The following is a 22450-nucleotide window of genomic DNA, read 5'->3' as shown; positions in this document are numbered from 1 at the left end:
CATCTTTAGTATGTTAGAGGAAAATTGGAGTACACAAAGATCTGAGAGGAACATGCATACTGCATATATACGACAACCAAGCGTCGGGTTGACACTGGATTTGTCAGCCAGCAGGGCTAGCCACTGTTCCACTTTACTACCTTAAACAAATATATATATGAAAGTACTGTGTAATCACGTTTATTCATTTTCTTTACCTGCCTTTGTCTTTTCATTATATCTTGCAACTATTATTTTTATATATATATATATATAGTGGTGGCTCTGAGGCTAAGGATCTGTGCTGGCATCCAGAAGGTTGCCGGTTCGAATCCCCGTCACTGCCAAAAGAGATCCTACTCTGCTGGGCCCTTGAGCAAGGCCCTTAACCTGTAATTGCTCCAGGGGCGCTGTACAATGACTGACCCTGCACTCTGACCCCAAGGGGTATGCGAAAACTAACAAACTCCTAATACAAGAAATTGTATAAGGCGAAATAAAGAAAAAAAATATATAAAAATATATATATAACTACTACATGTATGTTTTTTGCAAGTATGTGAAAATTATAGTTTATACATTTACTAGTCTCAAATCAACATAGTACACTTTGTAAATACATAATACACAATAGAAAGATTAATTAGTAATTGTAATTGCTTACTCATCTAACTGATCATAACACTCTACAACGATAAATTTACAATATATATTAACACTGAGTTCTTATTAAGTAATGAGATTTTACCTATAGTGTTCTCACTGTCAAGCCTAAGTAAAGAATGAAAATTTCTCATAACAGGTATGGTAAGTCTCCTGTATGAATATGATGTCTATGTAACTCTTCTTTAAAAAGTAGTGTACACTGTGAGAGCTGGGAATTGCTACTTATATCTTTTGCGAAAATGTTGTACTTACAATTGGTGAGGTTTTCTGTTTCTGATGAGGATGTATGAAATTTTGGTACAACTGCATGCCATACTGAAATACAAATTAAGGAATACATTAAATAATTTCATCAGATTATTCTCTTAACCAAAATTCCACAATTCATTTTTAATATGATCACATTATGAAATAACATCTGCTTAATTCTTCATTTTATGTTAATATACTTAAACCTTAATTAAAAAAAATCCTTTTTCTAGCCTCAAAAATACAGAAAATACACATGCCTTTTCTGAAATCCATATATTCATTTCAGGGTTTAGGGAATCCTGTCTCAATAGCATCAGGTAGGGGGCAGAAATAAAGCATGAATGGAGAACCAGTCTATTTTAGGGTAACTCTTAAATATGCATTTCACAAACAGACATCATTTTCCTATCACTAATAATCTTTATAGCAATTTACTGTTTTATGTTTCTTGAATGTACACAATGCAACACAATCATTATCATTTCTCATCTATTAACTGTTTCACATTAACAGCAAGATAAACAGAAATTATCTCTAACTCTCTAAGAATCTTAAATTGAAGGATTCATAAAAATCTTAATTCATATTGGAATAGCTGGATAGAAAAAGACATAAGGTAAATCTCTGAAACTATTGAAGCATAAGGCTCCTGTAGAAGTAACTTTATATGAATAGTTTAGAATTATCTGCATTCTATCATTATGCTGACCCTAAATGTGTATTTCTATATTAACTGCAAGTCGCTTAGGTGCCAAGATTGTACAACAGCCTTTAGTTGTGTTTTATAGTTCAATGAATAATCATTTAATAGTATTCATTGTTTCATTTATGGCAAACAAATGTTATTTCTATCCCAGTTTCAACTCTGCTGACTACAAACTTGGTGCTCTGGGGTATACTTTAAACTACATAATTTTGTAGAACATTGTTTTTTCTCTTTGACATGCTCCATTTTTCACCACTCTTCCTCAGTATTTTCCTTCATGTAGATTTATGAACACCAGTATGGTTATTTATGACCTTGCGGTGCACTGTACACTATATTTTTGGAGTTAGTTTTGTTGGATCAGCAATCCTCCATTTAGCAGCAAAAGTAGTGAATTTTCAACATTTATGAACTATCTGACTGACTAAGGATGGATGGAGGCCATAATCTTTAGAATGTTTTTAAATGAATATTTCCATGTTCATGAGCATCAACACATTTTTCTGTAAGGTGTTCAAAAATCAGTTTTGATTTTAAGATCTCGCTCTCCTGTAAACAGGTCTCACAAAAAGCAGACCACTACACTTTGTGTGTGTTTTTTAACTGAGTAGGGCAACTGAAAATTATTTTTGATTGTCGTCCCATTGATGGGAGTATTTTACTCCAATTATCCTCTTAAAGTTGATAATCTCATAAGTATTTGAATTAAGTTTGTTAATGTTAAATCAGTGTGTTTAACACACAAAGTACATTTCCCATTATTTATTTTATTAAATTCTCTATCAATTATTTGTAAGGAGATCAGATAGATATTTTTGGTCAAATTTAATGGAGGAATACAGTTACTTATAAAGATTAATAAGCATTTCCCTAATGATGGTAATTTAAAAATGTAAAAATGATTTGTTCAGGTATAATGAATGTGTTTAAATACACGTTTTAACTTTGCATATAGTTATTTTATACAAAAAAAAAAACAGCTAAATTACCTTGAAAAGTCGAATGGCTGTAATCCAACAGGTACGAATCTGCTCTTCATCAGCACAGAGCAGTTTCAGGTCCCTGGCTCCTCCTGATTTGTTAGGCTGGAAGGCCACAGCATATTTTTTAGGATTAATGTTTATCTTGAAGATAACACCTGTTGGAATAAAAGCCACTAAAATTCTCCTACTTTTAAGATCTTACAGATAAAGTATGATATTAAAAAAAAAAAAAAAAAGTAATTTACAAACTTTAAACAAAGTTTAACATTTCAAATATGTTAAAAGGCTATTGGAAACTAGTTGGAGAGAAGAAACATTAAAAAAAAATACCTTAATACAGAATCCATAGTCAGTAGGTGCACCATACATCTTCCGTCCAGCTAGCAAGCAATAGACATCACTCTCACTGAATTCAGCAAAGAACTGAAGATGCCTGGGTTCCTGTATATAAAAATAACATACCATATGTATTTTCAATAAGAAGTAAACTTTTCTGTATTTATTTTTTCAGCATTTGTAATTTATTTTACCTTAAAAATTATTTGGAACACCAGTTCAGCTGTTTTGTAACTAACTTATTGCCTGTTAGACCTTATTTGGCTACAAATATATAAACTAGTATTTTACTATAGTTATAATATGTCATAAAACAACTGAAAACACTAATTAAAAATTGAAAATGCCTGTATGTGTTTAATAACTGCATGAACTAGACAAAAATAGAATTAAATGTAAGTCAAATGTGTTGTAGGAAAATGACACAGATTTGACATTATTTATACGTGTATATATACACATTAAAAATATGGGACCATTGGTACAGTCAAAAAAAGCTAAGAAGAGTAAGACGAGGAAACCTTTCTAAAATAGAATCTTTCATAGAAAGAAAAATTACAAGGGCCCTTATAAAACAAATAATGAAATGAGTCTGTGACTGAGATGTAAAATTTGATGCATAGTTATTAGTAAAATTTTTAAATTTCTGGAATGCCTTAGAACATTTGAAAATCGCAGAGCATCTGCTACTGGCGTTCAGGTTTTTTCAGTAATGAATACTTCATGTACTTTTACCACTAGAGGGTATCTTGAAGTTCAGATGACAAATCTGTTCACACAAAAGGACTCAGTCGTAGGAAAGTGGATACACGAGGTGTGCACTTTCTTTGTCATTTGCCTTCTTGTGTGCTTCAGTGGTGTTAATACTGTAGATTTGTGTAGAATAAAGCTGAATTAAAACAAAAAAATGCTTTTACAAGTAGTCAAAATTTACACCAGGCGTTTCAGACTCGAGTCAAATGTATGTTTTTATTGTATTATAGTAATAATAATAGCAGCTCACTGCTTAGAATAGTGAGTGCTTGGACTTAAACCCACAACATCTTACGAGATGGCAGTTCTTACTTTTGCACCAGCCAAGCAAACACATCGGCTTTCTGTCAATTGATATCTGGACTTGGGTTTTTACCCATTGACAGCAACATGTGAATTTAATTATTTCTTTTTCTGTGGTTATATTCTTGAATAAAAGCACACATTTATTTGATATTTGGACTAAAGTGTTCACACAACATGGAAGCTATTGAGGCAACTCAGGCCCCTTCTTCAGGCAAGATGCCTGAAGAAGGGGCCTGAGTTGCCTCGGAAGCTTGCATATTGTAATCTTTTTAGTTAGCCAATAAAAGGTGTCATTTTGCTTGGCTTTTCTCTACATTCATAATGGCTAACACGGTACAACACCCTAGTACTACACAACATGGAAAAAGTTTGTTTTAATTATGTGTTCAACATTTCTTGCCTCACATTTCCTGTCATCCAACATTTACTCAGATTGTTGTACACACAGAACACACATGAAATGCATGTATTCCAAATAACGCTATATTTACCCTATACAACTCTAGGCACCTCACACACAGATAAACGGACTTGAGCTGGGAGATCTTCAGCTGCGTTGGTGGGGGACAGGATAGCAGGCAGCTATAGCAGGCAATTGACCCATTTGCAAAACAAAGACGCTGATGAAGAGGTTTGAAGGAATTTAAGGTGGCCCGGCATTACAACATTTTTTTTTTGTAGGCTTCAGGGATTCTAGTGTTAAGGCAGTTGATCTGATTGGTTATTGAATCCTTATCAGCTGGCTTCACAACTGTGTGACCTCAGTATAGCAATGAAGTGCAGTATTATGATGTTGAATAACTGATTCTAGAGGAAACTTGTATAGGCCAAAACGGACCCTCGATGAACCCCTTGAAGGATAGTGGCAGAAAAGGGGGAAAAAATGTCTGTTAAGATCTGTTATTTTGCATTTTGGATCAAGATGTTAAGAAACATTCTATTACATTTTGTTCATGTCCCTGCAGCAGCAGTGGGTACAGGGTGGGAAGCAATTCTTGATAGGAAAACATGTGCCCCATAGTTAAGGTTGTATCTGCTAGAAAAGTTTCTTGCTATTTTCTTCACAGGACATTATAATAACACTATTTGCATATACTCCCCATTCTCAAAAATGTTTATATTTTTTGCATGTGTCTATTCTGTATGATCATGCTCCAAACCTCCATCACAAGGAATAGCTTCAAAAGGTGCAAAGAAAAGGCACTCATTTATAAGACTTACCAAAGGTTACGCAGGAAAAAGAAGCTGCAGTACAAGGCGATTTCAATTTGTGCTTTATGTCTATTAGTACAGCATGCTTTAAAAGCATACTTATTTTTTAACATGTTGGTAAATGATTTTAAATATAATTTTTGATGTGTCCTGGCCCAGGAACATCCAAAATGTTTGTACATGTTAGATGCCACAGTAGATATCTGAATTCTAGACCAATTTGATGCTTTAATAGCTGCTTCCTGTGGAGGTGGGTACTTATGAAACTAGTTAGTTTGTGCAGCACCTGTACTCTCTGTTGGCTGTGATTTGACTGCATCTGAAGAGAGGAGAGAAAGCTGTTGGGAGCCCTGCCTACAATAAATCTTATGGACTAAAAAAGGAGAAAATAGATAATCTTCATTCCTTCAACCAGCTTCATGATTTTTTTTTGCTCCTGAATTATTGAAAATTGTAATTGTTCTCTAGTTGGAGTAAGCTTCATCTTTACATTGGATATTTCCATGGGTTTGTTGTGAATAACCTAAACAACATTTTTGCAGTTCCTACAGCTTATAAGAGAAAATTTAAAAAGCTGTCAAAGAAATGCATGGTGCTACTGTACTAGCGGCTAATGTGCTTCTACTCTCAACAGATGACATATTATCTAACATTTATTTACTGTCTGCCCTCTGAATAAAACTACAGTGGACCCTTGACTTACGAACTCAATTCGTTCGTGAGGGCTGGTTTTAACTCAAGTTGGTTGTAAGTCAAGACTATTTTTCCCATAAGAAATAATGGAAATACCCATAATGTGTTCCAAACCTCCCACAGCAACACTTAACATTTTCATAATAAAAAAGGGTTGTATAATGTGCATAATTTACCAAAACACCAATACTTTTTCTAATGTACTAACCAAAAAGTTATAAAAAGTGCCTAGCCTACCATAAACAACAATTTCATATTGTACTCACCATTTAATTTGACATCTTTGGGTTGCAGGAAGGGAGGAGGAGGAGAATGAAATGGAAGGTGGTTATTGTTTGGAAGGAGCCTACTTACACAAATCTTTTCTTTGTAAAATTGTCGAGATGGTGGATTTCGACATGCTGTACATATTAGCGAGATCGGTCACACGAACGCCACTCTCATATTTCCGCACAATTTCCTTCTTCGTTTCGATTGTGATCGCTTTCTTTACCTTCATTACCTTCTCTTCCTTCCTTAGCAATTATCGAAATAAATTATATAAATCACTGCACTGACCGAAATTACGTCCACAAACACGTGTATCTGGGCTCCGACTGACGCTTACAAATGCTCTCGGCTCTTTGTTTACAATCGCGCAAGCAGATACACGTGACTGCATTCGGGTCATAACGCAAGACGTTGGTCGTAATTCAGAACAAAAATTTTGGTCGTAAACCAAGTTGTTCGCATGTCAGGCTGGTCGTATATCAAGGGTCGACTGTATATGGAATGGAATTATGGGACAGATACAGTAACTTACACTCTTGTGATGTACACAAATTTTATCACATGTGTAACGATCTGTTCACGCTTGCAGCCTTGTGTATAAAGTAAGCAAATGAACAGGTGTCTAGCAGTATAAACTATTGATCAGCATGTGTACCATTACCATAAGAGATGTATTTTCAGTTAGAAATGTAGATTTTTATAGAGGCAGATGTACAAAAATGATGATTGTCCTACACAAAAAATAACTACAGCCTGAACTCAGCCAGCATTTAATGAGGAGAAGTGATGCGCAGCAATGTACTTCATTTTAATAATTTATGGGCATGTAGTACTCCTCATATCTGCCCCACAGCTGAAAAGTTCTGGGCACAAAAACAATTAGTTTGGCAACACTAAGCTGACCGTTTGTTTGAATGTGTGTTTGCAGAAGTGTGCCTGGCAAAGGACTGGCACCTGATTTTAGATTTGTTCCTGCTTATCCTCCTAGCTGTCTGGATAGACTGTAACCCCCAAGCTATTATGCTAAATTAGGTGGGTTCAATTATGGAGGAAAACATTGTTATATTGAAGATGAAAAGCTCCGCAGGTGGAGTTGGCAGGTATGTGTTTAGATTTTCTAAAAAAAAAAAAAAAAAAAAAAACCAACATAATGTATTCTCTTACAGGGCCACAGGGAGTCTCTCCTGGCAGCCAAGGACTAAGGTAATATCAATAGTTTACACAATACATACATCTACACCACAGTCATATCTAGCCAACTTTAAGACGGCCTTTAATTTGTATATGTCATGGATGTGGGAGGAAGCTGGATGAGTAGCGTCAAGCACAAACACGTTTATACATTTAAGAGGTACCTGGAATGTTCTGTTAAAATATATGGTTTTCCTCCTCTGCCCCCAAGACGTGTTCATTGTGTTAACTGGTTATTCCATAGCCTTTGTGTTGTTGAATGGACTCTATGATTAAATGGTTCCCTGTGTAGGGTCGTTTCCTGCCTTCAACCCAGTGCTGCCATGGACAGGATTTTAAAGATGCTAAACTATATTGATTTGATTAAAATTTTATTAGAATTACTTAAAGACTGAACACTAGAATCTGTGAAGCCTACGAAAAAACTTTGGTTAAATTCTTGAAAAAAAGTTTGGACTTCAGTTTTCACGCATCATACACTTCATGTCAGCATTTAGTAGAACATAAAACAAGTTTCTGTTCTAGTTATGTGTTCAACATTTCTTGCTTTGCATTTCCTGCCATTCACCCTATACAGCTCTAGGCACCTCACACACAAAAAACAGACTTGAGCTGGGAGAACTTGGTGTACAACTAAAGCTGTGTCGGTGGGGGGATGGGATAGCAGGCTGCCTGCTGCTGATCAACACATTTGCAAAATAAAAGAGGCTGATGAGGAGGTGCGAGGGAATTTAAGGTGGCCTGGGATTAAGAGTTTTTTTCGTAGGCTTCAGGGATTCTAGTGTTAACATCCTTAGTGTTAGAACTGAGCATATCTTGGGCAACGGTTTAGACATGTCTCATGTAAGACCTGAGGCTTACTCTGGCTGTAAAAGTGTGAACAGCATTACTGTCGAGCATTATTCAGGCAGTGGTATAGGCCTATTTTGCATAAGCATCAGGCATGAGTCATACCAAGACAATGGTTTAGACGCGTCCTCTCCTAGTCTCTAAATGGCATCTTGTAAGAAAGGCCTTTCATCAGCAGTGATGACAAAGTGAATCTCGTCTTCAGGCAGTGAAATTGAAACAGTCCCTGAAGCTGAAAGCGATTCTGGGAATCTGAAAGTGACACTCGCGTCACTCGCACATGTGCAGGGTGCTGTTCATATTATTATTATTGTTGTTATTATTATTGTTAATTCATCCTCATTATTATTGTTTGTATCATTATTATACTTCCTACACTTCTGACTTTGTACTTTGTATGTTGCACGTTTACAGTAGAAAGATGAGATTTAATAAATCATTTTTCAAGCCAAAAAATTCAATATTTAAGTTTTTTTGAGAAAAAAAGGTAACACTAAGGAGGCTACTATAGTCATCATTTTACATAAGTGACCATTTGTGCAATTTACATAAATCTGCTAAACAGTTTGACAGCACTCAAGGTAATAAATCTGTATATTGTGGGTATTCTAAGGACTCTTAAACAGTACTTTTTAAGATTTTCAATTAAATTAGTACATTTAACTAAATGCTCTACCACTTTCTCTTTGGTAATGATAGGTGGCTAAAAAGACGCTTGATTTGATGATGAGGTACACGCAGGAGGCCTGACCTGGAGGCGCGCCCAAGCCATTACCGGCGTCCCGCTGTGTGCACCTGCTGAAGCCAAAGTTAAAATGCTTGTGGAAGTGCACCCTGCACTTTAATGATTTAAACAGGCAAGTGCTTTTAACTTTTTATTTTGTGTAAGTTGTCTTTACACAATTCTTATACTTTCTTTTCCTTTAAAATGGTAATGCCTGGTAGGCATATTACCACACAAAGTCCTTCAGCGCTGACACTTCATCAAAAGCAAATCGAAACTAAAAAGGAAAAAAACACACCCCAAAAATATTGCATGTTTACATTAAATACATTATACTCCTATAGTCCTCTATACAAAAACTACATACATACAAAAAAATGTCAGTCTTCCTTCTTTGAACCTGGCTCAGGAAACTCTTCAAAAAGGAAAAATATGAAAAAAATATTTACAAGAAAAAGCCAAGTGTGTGAATATACAAAAAGAAAAACAATTGCACCAATCCCAGAAGAAAAAAGTATCCCAAAACCAAATATGTGTATATACCTCCATCAAAACTATCAACTTAGATATATACAAAAATACATACAAAGCCATCAAGAATCAAAAACAATGGCTCCTTCTATAGCTCAGCAGTGTTTAACTCTACCTTGCATTTAGGTCTACTGATGACTCCTGTTGGCTGGCAACTCCTTAAATATAACTGGCAAGATTATCCAGCCAATCTGACACCCCCATCTACTCCACTCGCCAATCTAGGTAGACACTGGTGTGTTTATGCCATGTGCAGTGTCATGGCCCAAGCAACTTAATATTTAAAATTGAATAACTGCTAGTTGCGCTCCACACAGATGAATAAGGGTTGTGCTGAGCTCACACACACTGTAGTCATTGCTCTAGTAAGTAAACCTTATTTACTTAAAATATGGGATCCCCTTCTCTTACACAAGCTTGTTACAAATGCCAGCAATTACTTCTAGGCGCGCCGCACCTCAAAATGCCTGTGTTTGGCAGGTTGTGAGGACACCGGTGTGTGAAGCTGAACCACCTGTAAGGGAGCTTGTACTAGCCATAATACAGGTTTCCTGTGTGCTCCGACATGCTGTACCTCACAGTGTGCACCCGCAGAGACCGCCATATGTTCCCAAGGCAGCGCCTTCAATCCAAAATGGTAAGCGCCATTCTTAATCTGGCTCACGTTTACCTTTAAAAGCAGAAATGTTCTGGTTTAACATTACTTTAACTTAAATTGGTAATGTTCGAGGTTGCGCATTATGACAAATAGATCGACCCGAACTATGTAGAATAATTTCTCGTCTGAAACCCTCCACTTGCGCTTTTGATCCAGTACCAACAGGCTTTTTCAAAGACGACTCTAATGTGCTAATTGATAGTGTACTTGACACAGTGAATTATTAGATATGGGGGGGGGGGGTGTCTTCCTTAACTGTCTTAAGACTGCAGTTGTTAAACCTAGGCTCAAGAAACATTTTCATCTCCTCTGTATTTGACAACTTTAGACCAATTTCTAACCTACCTTTTATAAGTAAAATTTTAGAAAAGGCGGTTAAACGGCTGAATGATTATTGACTAAACAGTCTATTCTTGACAAGTTTCAGTGGGGTTTTAGAAAAAAATCACTGTACAGAAACTACACTGGTGAAAGTAGTAAATGAGCTGCAGGTTAATGCAGACAGAAGCTGTATATCTATTCTTGTTCTCTTAGACTTGAGTGCAGCTTTTGACACCACAGACCACAGTATTTTTATAAATCGCCTTAGACAATGAATGGGCATCTCCAGCAGTGTATTAAATTAGTTTCAGTCTTACTTAACAGGTAGAAAATTCTTTGTTAGTTGTGATGATTGTACTTTGGAGACCCATGAAATGCTGTATATGGTATACCACAAGGATCTATCCTGGGTTCACTTTTTTTTTTTACTTCAATGTACAGTGCATCCGGAAAGTATTCACAGTGCATCACTTTTTCCACATTTTGTTATGTTACAGCCTTATTCCAAAATGGTTTAAATTAATTTTTTTCCTCAGAATTCTACACACAACACCCCATAATGACAACATGAAAAAAGTTTGAGATTTTTGCAGATTTATTAAAAATAAAAAATTGACCAGTGGTGAAAAGCTTAACACTAGAATCCCTGAAGCCTATGAAAAAAGACGTAATGCCGGGCCACCTTAAATTCCTTCGCAGCTCCTCATCAGTGTTTTTGTTTTGCAAATGTGTTGATCAGCACAAGCAATCTGCTACCCCATCCCTCACCGACACAGCTGAAGTTCTTCCAGCTCAAGTCTGTTTAACTGGGTGTGAGGTGCCTGGAGTTGTATAGGGTAAATAATCTATCGTTATTTGGAATACATACGTTTCACTTGTGTTCCATGTCTACAAGGATCTGGGTATAAATGTAGGATGACTGGAAATGTGAGGCAAGAAATGTTGACACATGACAAAAACAGACTTTTTTTTCCCATGATCTAATAATGACAAAATGCAGACATGAAGTATATAATGTGTGAAGACTGAAGTCCAAATATCAAATAAACACTTTCACAAAAAGGTATAACAAAACAAGAGTGCCTTTATTCAAAAATATAACCTAAGAAAAAAATTATTCAATGTACTTATTGCAGCCAATATGTAAAAACCAAAGCCCAAATGTCAATTGTATGGCTGGTGTAAAGGTAAGAACGGCTGCTTCTAAATCAAGAGGTTGTTTGATCCCAGGTCTTTCCCCAGTATTTTCTGTTTTCAATAGTGAGCTTCTGTTTTTATTATCATTATGTAATAAAAAAAACATACATTTCTTTGAGTCTAACGGATGGTGTAAAGTTTTGCTAAAGTGATTTGGGCACCTCAATGTCAGTAAACTAAGTAATTCAGATAGTCAGTGCAAACTTATTCATAGGCCAACACCAAAAACTGAGAAGCAGAGTAAAAAATCATCATTTTGATTTGTGTTTTTCATGGATTTGCACACCAAGCAATTGACCAATTCCACCATAGAGCCCTCCATGTGCAGTAAGGTGTGGACAGCATAGGCCTTTCTTACACTTGCATCAGTCTGCCGTATCTACATTCTATAAGCCAACTAGTCCTCATTGCTGATCAGACTCACCACTGTTTTGACATCTGCAAACTTAATGATGGTGTCACAGCTGTAAGTTTTTGTACAGTCGTTAGCAGAGTGATCAGAAGTGGGGTGGGTACACAGCTCGGGGGGGTTAGTGCTAATTGTGATGGTACTAGAGATGGTATTCTTGACACAGACTGTTTGGGGTCCTGTTATATAGGGAGGCGCTATATCCAAGCAGACCCAACTTTTCTGTGAACTTCTGAGGGATAATGGTGTTGAAAGCCAAACTGAAGTTAATGTAAAACATTCTAGCAAAAGTGTCTCTTTTGTCCAGATGGGACATAGCCAGATGAAAAGTAGATAATATGGGACCATCAATAGTCAGTAACAAAGTGGATGACGGCACTGTATGCGAGTTAACACCTGAATAGCCCATGGGTAAAACGGTTTGTCAATCGGATGACACAGCATTCAACACTACAGTGTCACTTTCTGAAGGCATGAGGGGTGGTTTGAGTTGAAGGGAAGTGCTTTATTCAGGCATCTTTTGCCAGAATTGTCCAGTATGGATGGGATCAGTGCCCCAGTTGTAAAACTGGTGGATTGTGTGTGGACTCGAGGGTCTTGATTGGTTATTTCATGGATTTTGTGTACTAGACAAAGGTAAAGAAAACCAGTCGTATATAGAAAGCTATGGTTTACTTATAGACATTCTTGAAGAGTTCTTACTCTTCGCAGAGAGCATCTTGTAATTCTACAAAGTAATACAATATGTAAAACAAAAAGCACAGATAATATTTCTGACATATTTTATGTGTTTTCATGTCAGGTTAAGCTTACCAACCTTGGAGGTTCCCTTATTCGAAAAGTAGAGCCCAGACCGCCTCAGGACAAAATAAACTTTTTTCCATGATTTTTTCCCCTGTTCTTTTGCATATAAATAGCTGTGAATTTCGGGACAAGTGCTTGAACTGAGAAATGTCTGTAAATAATAAACACAAATATTTGTATATATAAATATCTTAACAATTTTTCAGCTGTTTATTTTACTTCAGTAAAAAAATAATGGAATGCTAGCCATTTTAGTTTTTCTGATTAGTTTCAGGGATGCATATTTTCGTGAGAGTAATGTTGAGCTGTTTGTTATTTCTCTGTACATCAGTCCGTGTAATGTTAGTTTTTTGCTTTTCAATATGACCATTATGCAGATTTTTTCCTTATGAACTCCACACAGACATGTACAGTATATTTAACTAACAGCTAACTGTATTAATATACTAAAAATAAGGCACACCTTGTAACTTGTTTTGCACCAATTAAAATTTGGCTCTCTCCTTAGTGTCACATAACACACAAGAAGATATATGTAACATGTCTACAGATATGGGAAGTATACTACATGCTACTGTTAATGTGTATGAAAGAATTTTACAAATAAAGATGAAAGTGCCCATGTGGTTAGCATCACCAGTCATAAAAGGTGAAAGTGGCTATTTACATCAGAAAGGTCAATTACAGTGATCCCTCGCTATATCGCGCTTCGCCTTTCGCGGCTTCACTCTATCGCGGATTTTATATGTAAGCATATTTAAATATATATCGCGGATTTTTTGCTGGTTCGCGGATTTCTGCAGACAATGGGTCTTTTAATTTCTGGTACATGCTTTTTCAGTTGGTTTGCCCAGTTGATTTCATACAAGGGACGCTATTGGCAGATGGCTGAGAAGCTACCCGGCTTACTTTTCTCTCTCTCTTGCGCTGACTTTCTCTGATCCTGACGTAGGGGGATTGAGCAGGGGGGCTGTTCGCACACCTAGACCATACGGACGCTCGTCTAAAAATGCTGAAAGATTATCTTCACGTTGCTACCTTCTGTGCAGCTGCTTAGTGAAGCGACATGCTGCACGGTGCTTCACATACTTAAAAGCTCGAAGGGCACGTATTGATTTTTGCTTGTTTGTTTTTCTCTGTCTCTCTTTGTCTGCTCCTGACTGAGGGGAAGTGAGCTGCTGCCTTCAACAGCTTTGTGCCGCGGTGCTTCGCATACTTAAAAGCCAAACAGCCCTATTGATTTGTTTGCTTTCCTCTCTTCCTCTTGCTTGAAGAAGGGGCCTGGGTTGCCTCGAAAGCTTGCATATTGTAATCTTTTTAGTTAGCCAATAAAAGGTGTCATTTTGCTTGGCTTTTCTCTACATTCATAATGGCTAACACGGTACAACACCCTAGTACTACTCTCTCTTTCTGACAGTCTCTGCTCCTGACGCGCACTCCTTTGAAGAGGAAGATATGTTTACATTCTTTTAATTGTGAGACGGAACTGTCATCTCTGTCTTGTCATGGAGCACAGTTTAAACTTTTGAAAAAGAGACAAATGTTTGTTTGCAGTGTTTGAATAACGTTCCTGTCTCTCTACAACCTCCTGTGTTTCTGCGCAAATCTGTGACCCAAGCATGACAATATAAAAATAACCATATAAACATATGGTTTCTACTTTGCGGATTTTCTTATTTCGCGGGTGGCTCTGGAACGCAACCCCCGCGATGGAGGAGGGACTACTGTATACATATTCTACCAAAAAATGAATACATTTGTTGTTTCTTCAATGATTAATGAAAAATGAAAAAAATACTGTTAAAGGTAACAATTGTGCAAGAATCAACATGTAATATTTATGGATGTTTATAGTACCTAATTGGAACAATAATTTAAGGATATATTCTGTAACATCCGACATAGATTCATACTTTGTTTATACATCTTGAAGAATAATTTTAAAACAACAATCATGTGACAATAACCTTTGTTTTTTTACCTGTACAAGCTGTGAATGATTAGGAATTCCATTTGGATCATCTGCAACAGTGACCATGTGCTCTGGAAAAAAATCCTGAGAAAACAGATCAGTTTAATACAAATTTGCTAAGATTATAGTACATTAAAAGGTATACTAACTAATAAAAACATTCCTAAACTAACCTTTTTATTTTAAGTTAAATTCTCTATAAAAACCTAGTTTTATTAGTGAGAAATAATTATTTATTAGCTTGATTTCTCTTTTTGTATTGGCAATTAAAACACAACAATCAAAAACTTTATTTTGAATAATATTTGCTGCATCGTCTTTTAGCTAAAAACCTCAGCAATATACACTACAAAACAAAATATCAACATTTTATTTATGGCTTTAAATGGGCAAGTGTCAATGGAAAATGAAACATTAAGGGTATTGGTTTGAGTACACTGGCTTTGTTGCTTTATATTTAATCGGAAGCATTCGGACAGCTTTAATGTGAAAGAAACATACAGTAATTTATATGAATGGTAACAAACACTGATTGCAGTATAGTTTTTATAGTACAAATTAGTATGTAACAAATATTATAAAAATTGTTTACAAAAATTAAGTATTAATATTAAAAATGGATACTACAAGCTGTTTTTCTTGCAAGCAGATACACATGGCATGTGTCTTAGCAAATAGTCAAAGAGCTAGGCTCTTAGGAACCAATTAGGTAAAACTGTCTGTTGATGCAAAATATATGTTGGTGATACCATGAATTATAATTTTTCTTCACCTTTGAACCCTATACTTTCATTGTAGAACTGATTGCTGAGAAATAAACAACATTGTTCAGCTATGTCTTCTGGAGTTTCAAATATAGCACAGAATATTAAATTGGAGGGAAAAAAATGGGTCACCACGAGGTTTCCTTTTGCTCAACACAAACTGCAGAAATTTTCACTGAGATAATGCTTTCTAAACCTTTTTGATGAAAGACCTTGATTGTAAAGTACACCATATCACGGTTTCTGGAAATCTTTAGCAAAAGGTGCATTTGAATGGCAGATGGCAAAAGCAGAACCATGGAGGGGCAACTCTGTGCCTGTAGTCTCTATTCTCTCCCCATGGATTTACCCACATTTTATTGGGTTATGTTTAGGATGTGGAAGAAAAACTGATGTATCCAAAGAAAACCTTAGGAACATGGCAAGAAATTCCACACAAATACCACCACCCCAACCCCTCCCCTTAAAGCCTGGATTTAAACTGGGTGTCCTGGAACTATTGGAGTAGAAGCACTAACCACTGTAAAACAATTCAGGCTGATATTTTAATGTGAAAGTAAATAGTACTTGCAATGTAAAGAAAATATTTTGATATTTTAAAATCTTAAGTTTTTTTAAGGTTTATGAACAGAAATAAATATATACAGTACAAATAATTATTGACAAATACAGAATGAGCATAGTAATATTTTACATGTAAATGTGCTGTCTTTGATACAATGGAGGTTTTTTTTTTTATCATGTGTAGTTCAGGTATAATATAATAGATGCAGTATGAGTCAGTAGAGTGGTACAATATTCAGATCCCAGCCTGGGCACAGTGTGAATGGAGTTTTTATTTTTTTTTTAAATTTTGATGAGTGTTCCAGTTTTCTCTTATTTTAAGTTAAAATTCTATAACTGTCCTTATAAAACTCAGCATTGGTGCATGCATTAAGTTGTCTTATCAAGGGGTGGATCATACTTTGCATCCAATGTTGCTGGGATTGGCTACAGTTTCCTTTTGAACTGATACTGAAATATGCAAGTTTGAGGAAAAAAAATACATATACTGTAGTAGGTTCTTGATAACTACGGTATATGGAAATTCTAAATACTCTTAAGTATGACCTGTGATTGTTCATTTTTCTGTTGTAAGGCCCTATACCCATTGTTAAAAAGCTTTGCTTTATATCGTTTTTTTTATTACTGTTAATTATAATATACTTTAATTATAATTATTATATATTTTACCCCAGAAATCTGTAGAGTTTGGCTATTAATTGAAGTAATGGAAATTTGTCAGTTGATTATATTTATATGATTATTACAGTACACAGAACAGAGAGCTTCCTCGAGCCTAGTTAAAGATCTAAATATAAAATGTGAGTCTTTTAAATGTGAATCCATTTAAATACAGTTGCTTAGAAGTGAGAATTTTTTTTTCCAGTGTTTTTAAAAAACTGAAACGTTGCATTGTGTTGGAAAGAATATTTGTCATTTTATGTTTCTGATATTACTTGGGTGAAACAGGTTTGGAGAGACAGGTATATAGAGATGGAAAATTCACCGAAACTTGTTTGGTGGATGGTGATGCACCACCTGCTTAGCCCATTCAAGTTTATACGGTGCCAGTGCCTATCTTGGCAGCAAAAGGTAGAAATCAACCCTGAAGTCTTGTGGTCTTGTCCATTGTGGGAGATGGACATCTAGACAGAGCTCTGTTGCTACCCAATTTGCGTACGCATGCGCACCAAGACAACCTGAGCCGCGTGTGCAGAACTTTACTATCACGACCCTGCCCGATCTGTGTTTTTCTGCTTTGCGGCACAAGTCCCCATCCGATTTGTCTCGCGCACGCGCTCTCTGCTTAATTAAAATTCATTTCACGACGCTGCCCGATTTGTTCTGCGCATGTCAAATGTTTTACGACACACGAGAAAAAAAGTTACCGCGGGATTTTAATTTCTCAGTCTGCATTAACAAATAGAACTTCCGCCATTCGAGAGAGAAGGAGAAAGAAGAACGCCATAAAGAAGAATAGGAACATATTGAGTTTTTCTCCGGGAAGAAGAATATTTTACACTTCTTGAAAAAATGAAGACTTTTCAATTTTATATCTTTTACGGGAAGAATTTAGCATTTAGAATTTAACAATTTAACAGTCAGAGAGCGAAGTGAAATACGGCGTGCGTCCGTGAATTTTATGATTAAAGGTACTGTGTGTAATGTTTATTGAATACTTTTCAGTTTTTGAGAATACAGTATATACTGTAATATAATTTAGATATACAGTATTTAGGATTATCTGATGTTTTGTTTAATAATTGGAATATTACCAAATTTACCGTTTTAAATAGGCTGGTGATTTCAATGAACGTGCATGAATATTTTGAAATATGCAAAACTTTTAATAAATTGTGTTATTAAAAAAACTGCTGAGGTGAACTTTCTTGTTATTTACCGATATATACTTGATTAATGGATTAGTAGGTTTTTTCTTTTTGGGAATATGAAAATCTGAACTGCCTAGATGTAGCTCAAATCAGGTGTCTAAATTTTACAGTTCTTTTAAACAGAAGTAAATTAGCATCCACTAACGAATGCTAAAAGATTTCTAAAGAATTAATTGTTGCTAAGAAGCCTTATATTTATTTTTTATTGCAGTGTTAGTGCAATATTTTGTGTAACTAAGTAATTCTTTGTGACCTATAATTGTGGTTTTATTTTTTTTTTTTCCATTAAACCCCTCTCTGTGCTGCAACCCTCCACAGAGTGTTAATAAAGGTAAACATAGCAGAAAAATTAATTCATAGATTAAATTTAACCTTCTAAGTCCAGTGACCTAAAAGTATAAGTCACAGTATTCATCAGTGTTAAGAGTAATGACTGAATATATCATTTTGTTCTCTGACAGACCACCAACTTTTTTTACACCGGGCCAAACCGACAATACTTTCGTCTCGTTGTTATGAGTGAAGAAGAAAAGAGAGCTGTCCTAACGGAGTGTCATGATAATCCTGGAACTGGCAACCATAATGGTGTGAGAGGAACCAGAAACAGAGCTATCGCTGGCTATTTCTGGCCAACTCTTACAAACGATGTAGCTAATTAGGTAAGTTTTGCAAATACTCCAGTGCAGTACAGACGCAAACCAAGTGTAATCAAGAGTCCCGGTTCGAACCCTACTCACTCCTATATTTGCCATTTTCAGTAGTAAGCTGCTCTTTTTGTTAATATTATACAGTACACACATGCACTTGATTTGTCTGTACTCGCGCTGTTACTGTAGAGAGCCAGATCGGGGGGAGGGGTGATGTTAGAGCACGTGAGCTTATTCAGTGCTGCAGGAACAACGCACATGTTGATTTTTTTTTTTCTTTCAGTACATGTGCCTTCCCTGTTTATTTGTATATCTCTGCCTGTCTGTCTCTCTGTTATGCAGTGCTCTGTCTGTCTGTGTGTTATGGATCTTAAAAACAACAGTTATAGGGACAGTTGTTCATGTTAATTGCAGTCTCAATTGTTAAAAAAATATTTTAAAAGGAGCATCCCACATGAAAATATAACTCTCTCATTAACTGACAGTGCATACCAATTTATAAATGTTATGTCCGTTTGAGGTTAAAAAGAAACAAAAAGCAACACTTTATCCCCAGCGGGGAATCGAACTCAGGCCTGTGAGGCACGGCAAAGCTGCTGCGCTCTGATAGGCAAATCTTAGTGCGCTACGCCACGGAAACTGTTGTATAATCCTTGAAGCTTTTGTGAAAGTGTTTATTTGATCTTTGGAACTCAGGCTTTACACATTCTATAGTTTATGCCTACTACATTTTGTAACATTTATTACTAAAATATGAAAAAGTTTCTGTTTTAACAATGTGTTTACACAGATTACTGTAGAAACGGAACACACATGAAATGTGTGTGTTCCAAATAACGATCTATTATTTCCACTCTAAAACTCCACTTCACTCCCAGATAATCAATCAAGGCATGAGCTGGGAAAAGTTTGCGCACGTTCTAAGTCGATGGGGGGATGGAATAGCCGGCTGCTGGCAGCTTGTCTTTTATCAGCACATTTAGAGGACAAAGGATGCTGGCGGAGAGGTGTGAACGGATTTAAGGTGGGCCGGATCTATGAGTTTTTTTCGTAGGCTCTGGTAATTCTAGTGTTAACGATTCTGCCTGAGGTTGTAGATTATCATGACGTGCTAAGAAATAGAGTAATTGGCTCATATTAAAATATTGGTCATATGTTTTTGCAAGACCCCTAGAGCTGAGATGTAATTACCAGGCAGTCATACAGTTTCCTTAAAGTATCTGTTTCTGTACTTCAATTCTTCTTTTGAGGACTGGTGCAGTTTGTTCTGTCTTGTCAAAATGATGCCCAATTTTACAGTTCTTCCATAAACCCTTAGTGCGTCAAGAAGGATCAAGTGGGCAGGTAACTGTGTGTGTTAAATTTTTTCTAGTAATCCAAAGAGTAGACTAGGTGGTCCTCTGTTCCTTCCTTGCCAAGAGACCAATTGAGTAATAATTATGATGTCACCCTCACAAAGTTGGTTTTGTACCATAGCAAGACTTAGTTGTCAATAGCCCTGTTTTATCATCCTCTGGTAACTAGTTGTTTAGGATGATTTTCCTTCGTAAAATGCTTGTTTTTTTGTAGTACAGTAATCCCTCCTCCATCGCGGGGGTTGCGTTCCAGAGCCACCCGCGAAATAAGAAAATCCACGAAGTAGAAACCATATGTTTATATGGTTATTTTTATATTGTCATGCTTGGGTCACAGATTTGCGCAGAAACACAGGAGGTTGTAGAGAGACAGGAACGTTATTCAAACACTGCAAACAAACATTTGTCTCTTTTTCAAAAGTTTAAACTGTGCTCCATGACAAGACAGAGATGACAGTTCAGTCTCACAATTAAAAGAATGCAAACCTATCTTCCTTTTCAAAGGAGCAAACAAATCAATAGGGCTGTTTGGTTTTTAAGTATGCGAAGCACCGCGACACAAAGCTGTTGAAGGCGGCAGCTCACACCCCCTCCGTCAGGAGCAGAGAGAGAGAGAGATAGATAAAAAAATCAATACGTGCCCTTTGAGCTTTTAAGTATGCGAAGCACCATGCAGCATGTTGCTTCACGAAGCAGCTGCACAGAAGGTAGCCAACGTGAAGATAATCTTTCAGCATTTTTAGACGAGCGTCCGTATGGTCTAGGTGTGCGAACAGCCCCCCTGTTCAATCCCCCTACGTCAGGATCAGAAAGTGTCAGCGCGAGAGAGAGAGAGAGAGAGAGAGAGAGAGAAAAGTAAGTTGGGTAGCTTCTCAGCCATCTGCCAATAGCGTCCCTTGTATGAAATCAACTGGGCAAACCAACTGAGGAAGCATGTACCAGAAATTAAAAGACCCATTGTCCTCAGAAATCCGCAAACCAGCAAAAAATCCGCGATATATATATTTAAATATGCTTACATATAAAATCCGCAATAGAGTGAAGCCGTGAAAGGCGAAGCGTGATATAGCGAGGGATCACTGTACTGTTGTCTCGTTATCCTAGATAGATAGATACTTTATTAATCCCAAGGGGAAATTCACATACTCCAGCAGCAGCATACTGATACAAAAAAAAACAATATTAAAGAGTAATAAAAATACAAAAAATGCAGGTAAAAACAGACAATAACTTTGTATAATGTTAATGTTTACCCTCCTACCCCGGGGTGGAACTGAAGAATCGCATAGTTTGGGGGATGAACGATCTCCTCAGTCTGTCAGTGGAGCAGGACAGTGACAGCAGTGTGTCGCTGAAGCTGATCCCATCAAGACCATGGCACCACTCTTGCATTCTATCAAGGGTAATGATTTAATGGCAAATATTTTCTCAGGTGAAAGAAGCTTTGGAGGTGGTAGGTCTGGATCTCTTTGGCCCAATGTGTGAAGCTGCCAGAAGTAACAAGTATGTGTTCACCATGACTGACCTCTACACAAAATGGATCGTTGCTGAGCCTCTACAGTCTTAAGTCAGCGAGTGAAGTGTCTGCAGCCATCATAGGGAAGCTGTACACATTTGGTATGGTTAGGAAGATACTGAGTTGTTGAAAAAAAATGCTTTTTATTTTTAAATTGAAACATTTCTTGAAAAAGTCCATGATTTGTAAACCCATTTATTATCCCTTGTGTGAACTTCTGAAGCAATTCTGTTGATTCTTCATCCACAGTTAAATGAGAATATGTTTGGAGTCCTAAAAATAAAGCATGCTGTCTCCAGTGCTTACCATCCTCAGACAAATGGGCAGGTGATTGTGTGTGTTTAATTCTTTAATTCATGTTGGATGTTGTTGGTAACTGAAAAAAGATTATTTGTTAAATGTTTGTAAATCCATTTGAAATAAACAGGATGAAAGAACAAATCAAAATATCAAACGTGCACTGAGAAAATATGTTAACGAGAGCCACAATGATTGGGACCTCCATCTTCCTGCAGCTGTATATGGCATCAACATGGCTAGGCAGGTGGGTAGACATGCCCCGGTTGACAATCTTCTAATGTGTTTGACCTTTCATTAGTCCTAATGCAGTGTGCTAATGGTGAACTTTTTATAACCAGTCTTCAACAAGGTACACTCCATATTTCTTGCTTTTTCACTGACATCCGCGCTTACCAGAAGTTTCAAACGCCTATCCAATGGGAGAAACTATTGACTTTGGAAATCCAGAAGAAGACATTGACACCAGAGTTAAAGAAATGAAAGCTTTGAATGAAAAGGTCCATGCCCTACAAAAGACATAATCGATATAGCCTATGAAATATTACAGAATTTAAAGTTTAATGCCTGCTTTTGCAGATTCTCAAGAATATTGAGAAGGCGCAGACAAGACAACAGAGGTCT

The 22450-nt window shown here is 36.5% G+C and overlaps 1 protein-coding gene across 6 annotated transcripts in view; it reads right to left on the bottom strand.

The window, feature by feature from the left end:
* The window catches only part of grb14 (growth factor receptor-bound protein 14), a 363700-nt gene that overhangs the window by 11899 nt on the left and 329351 nt on the right, over positions 1–22450 (bottom strand). For all 6 annotated transcript variants that reach the window (XM_028806387.2, XM_028806385.2, XM_028806386.2 and 3 more), the window contains 5 exons: positions 14822–14896; positions 12854–12991; positions 2917–3027; positions 2593–2688; positions 898–960 (listed from right to left, as the gene is read on the bottom strand). In XM_028806387.2, coding sequence (XP_028662220.1) covers positions 898–960; positions 2593–2688; positions 2917–3027; positions 12854–12991; positions 14822–14896 — 483 coding nt within the window. The remainder of the gene's footprint in view (positions 1–897; positions 961–2592; positions 2689–2916; positions 3028–12853; positions 12992–14821; positions 14897–22450) is intronic.

Source organism: Erpetoichthys calabaricus, chromosome 8, assembly GCF_900747795.2.
Source record: "Erpetoichthys calabaricus chromosome 8, fErpCal1.3, whole genome shotgun sequence".
Classification (NCBI taxonomy): Eukaryota; Metazoa; Chordata; class Cladistia; order Polypteriformes; family Polypteridae; genus Erpetoichthys; species Erpetoichthys calabaricus.
This window is presented reverse-complemented; position numbering and strand designations above follow the sequence as displayed.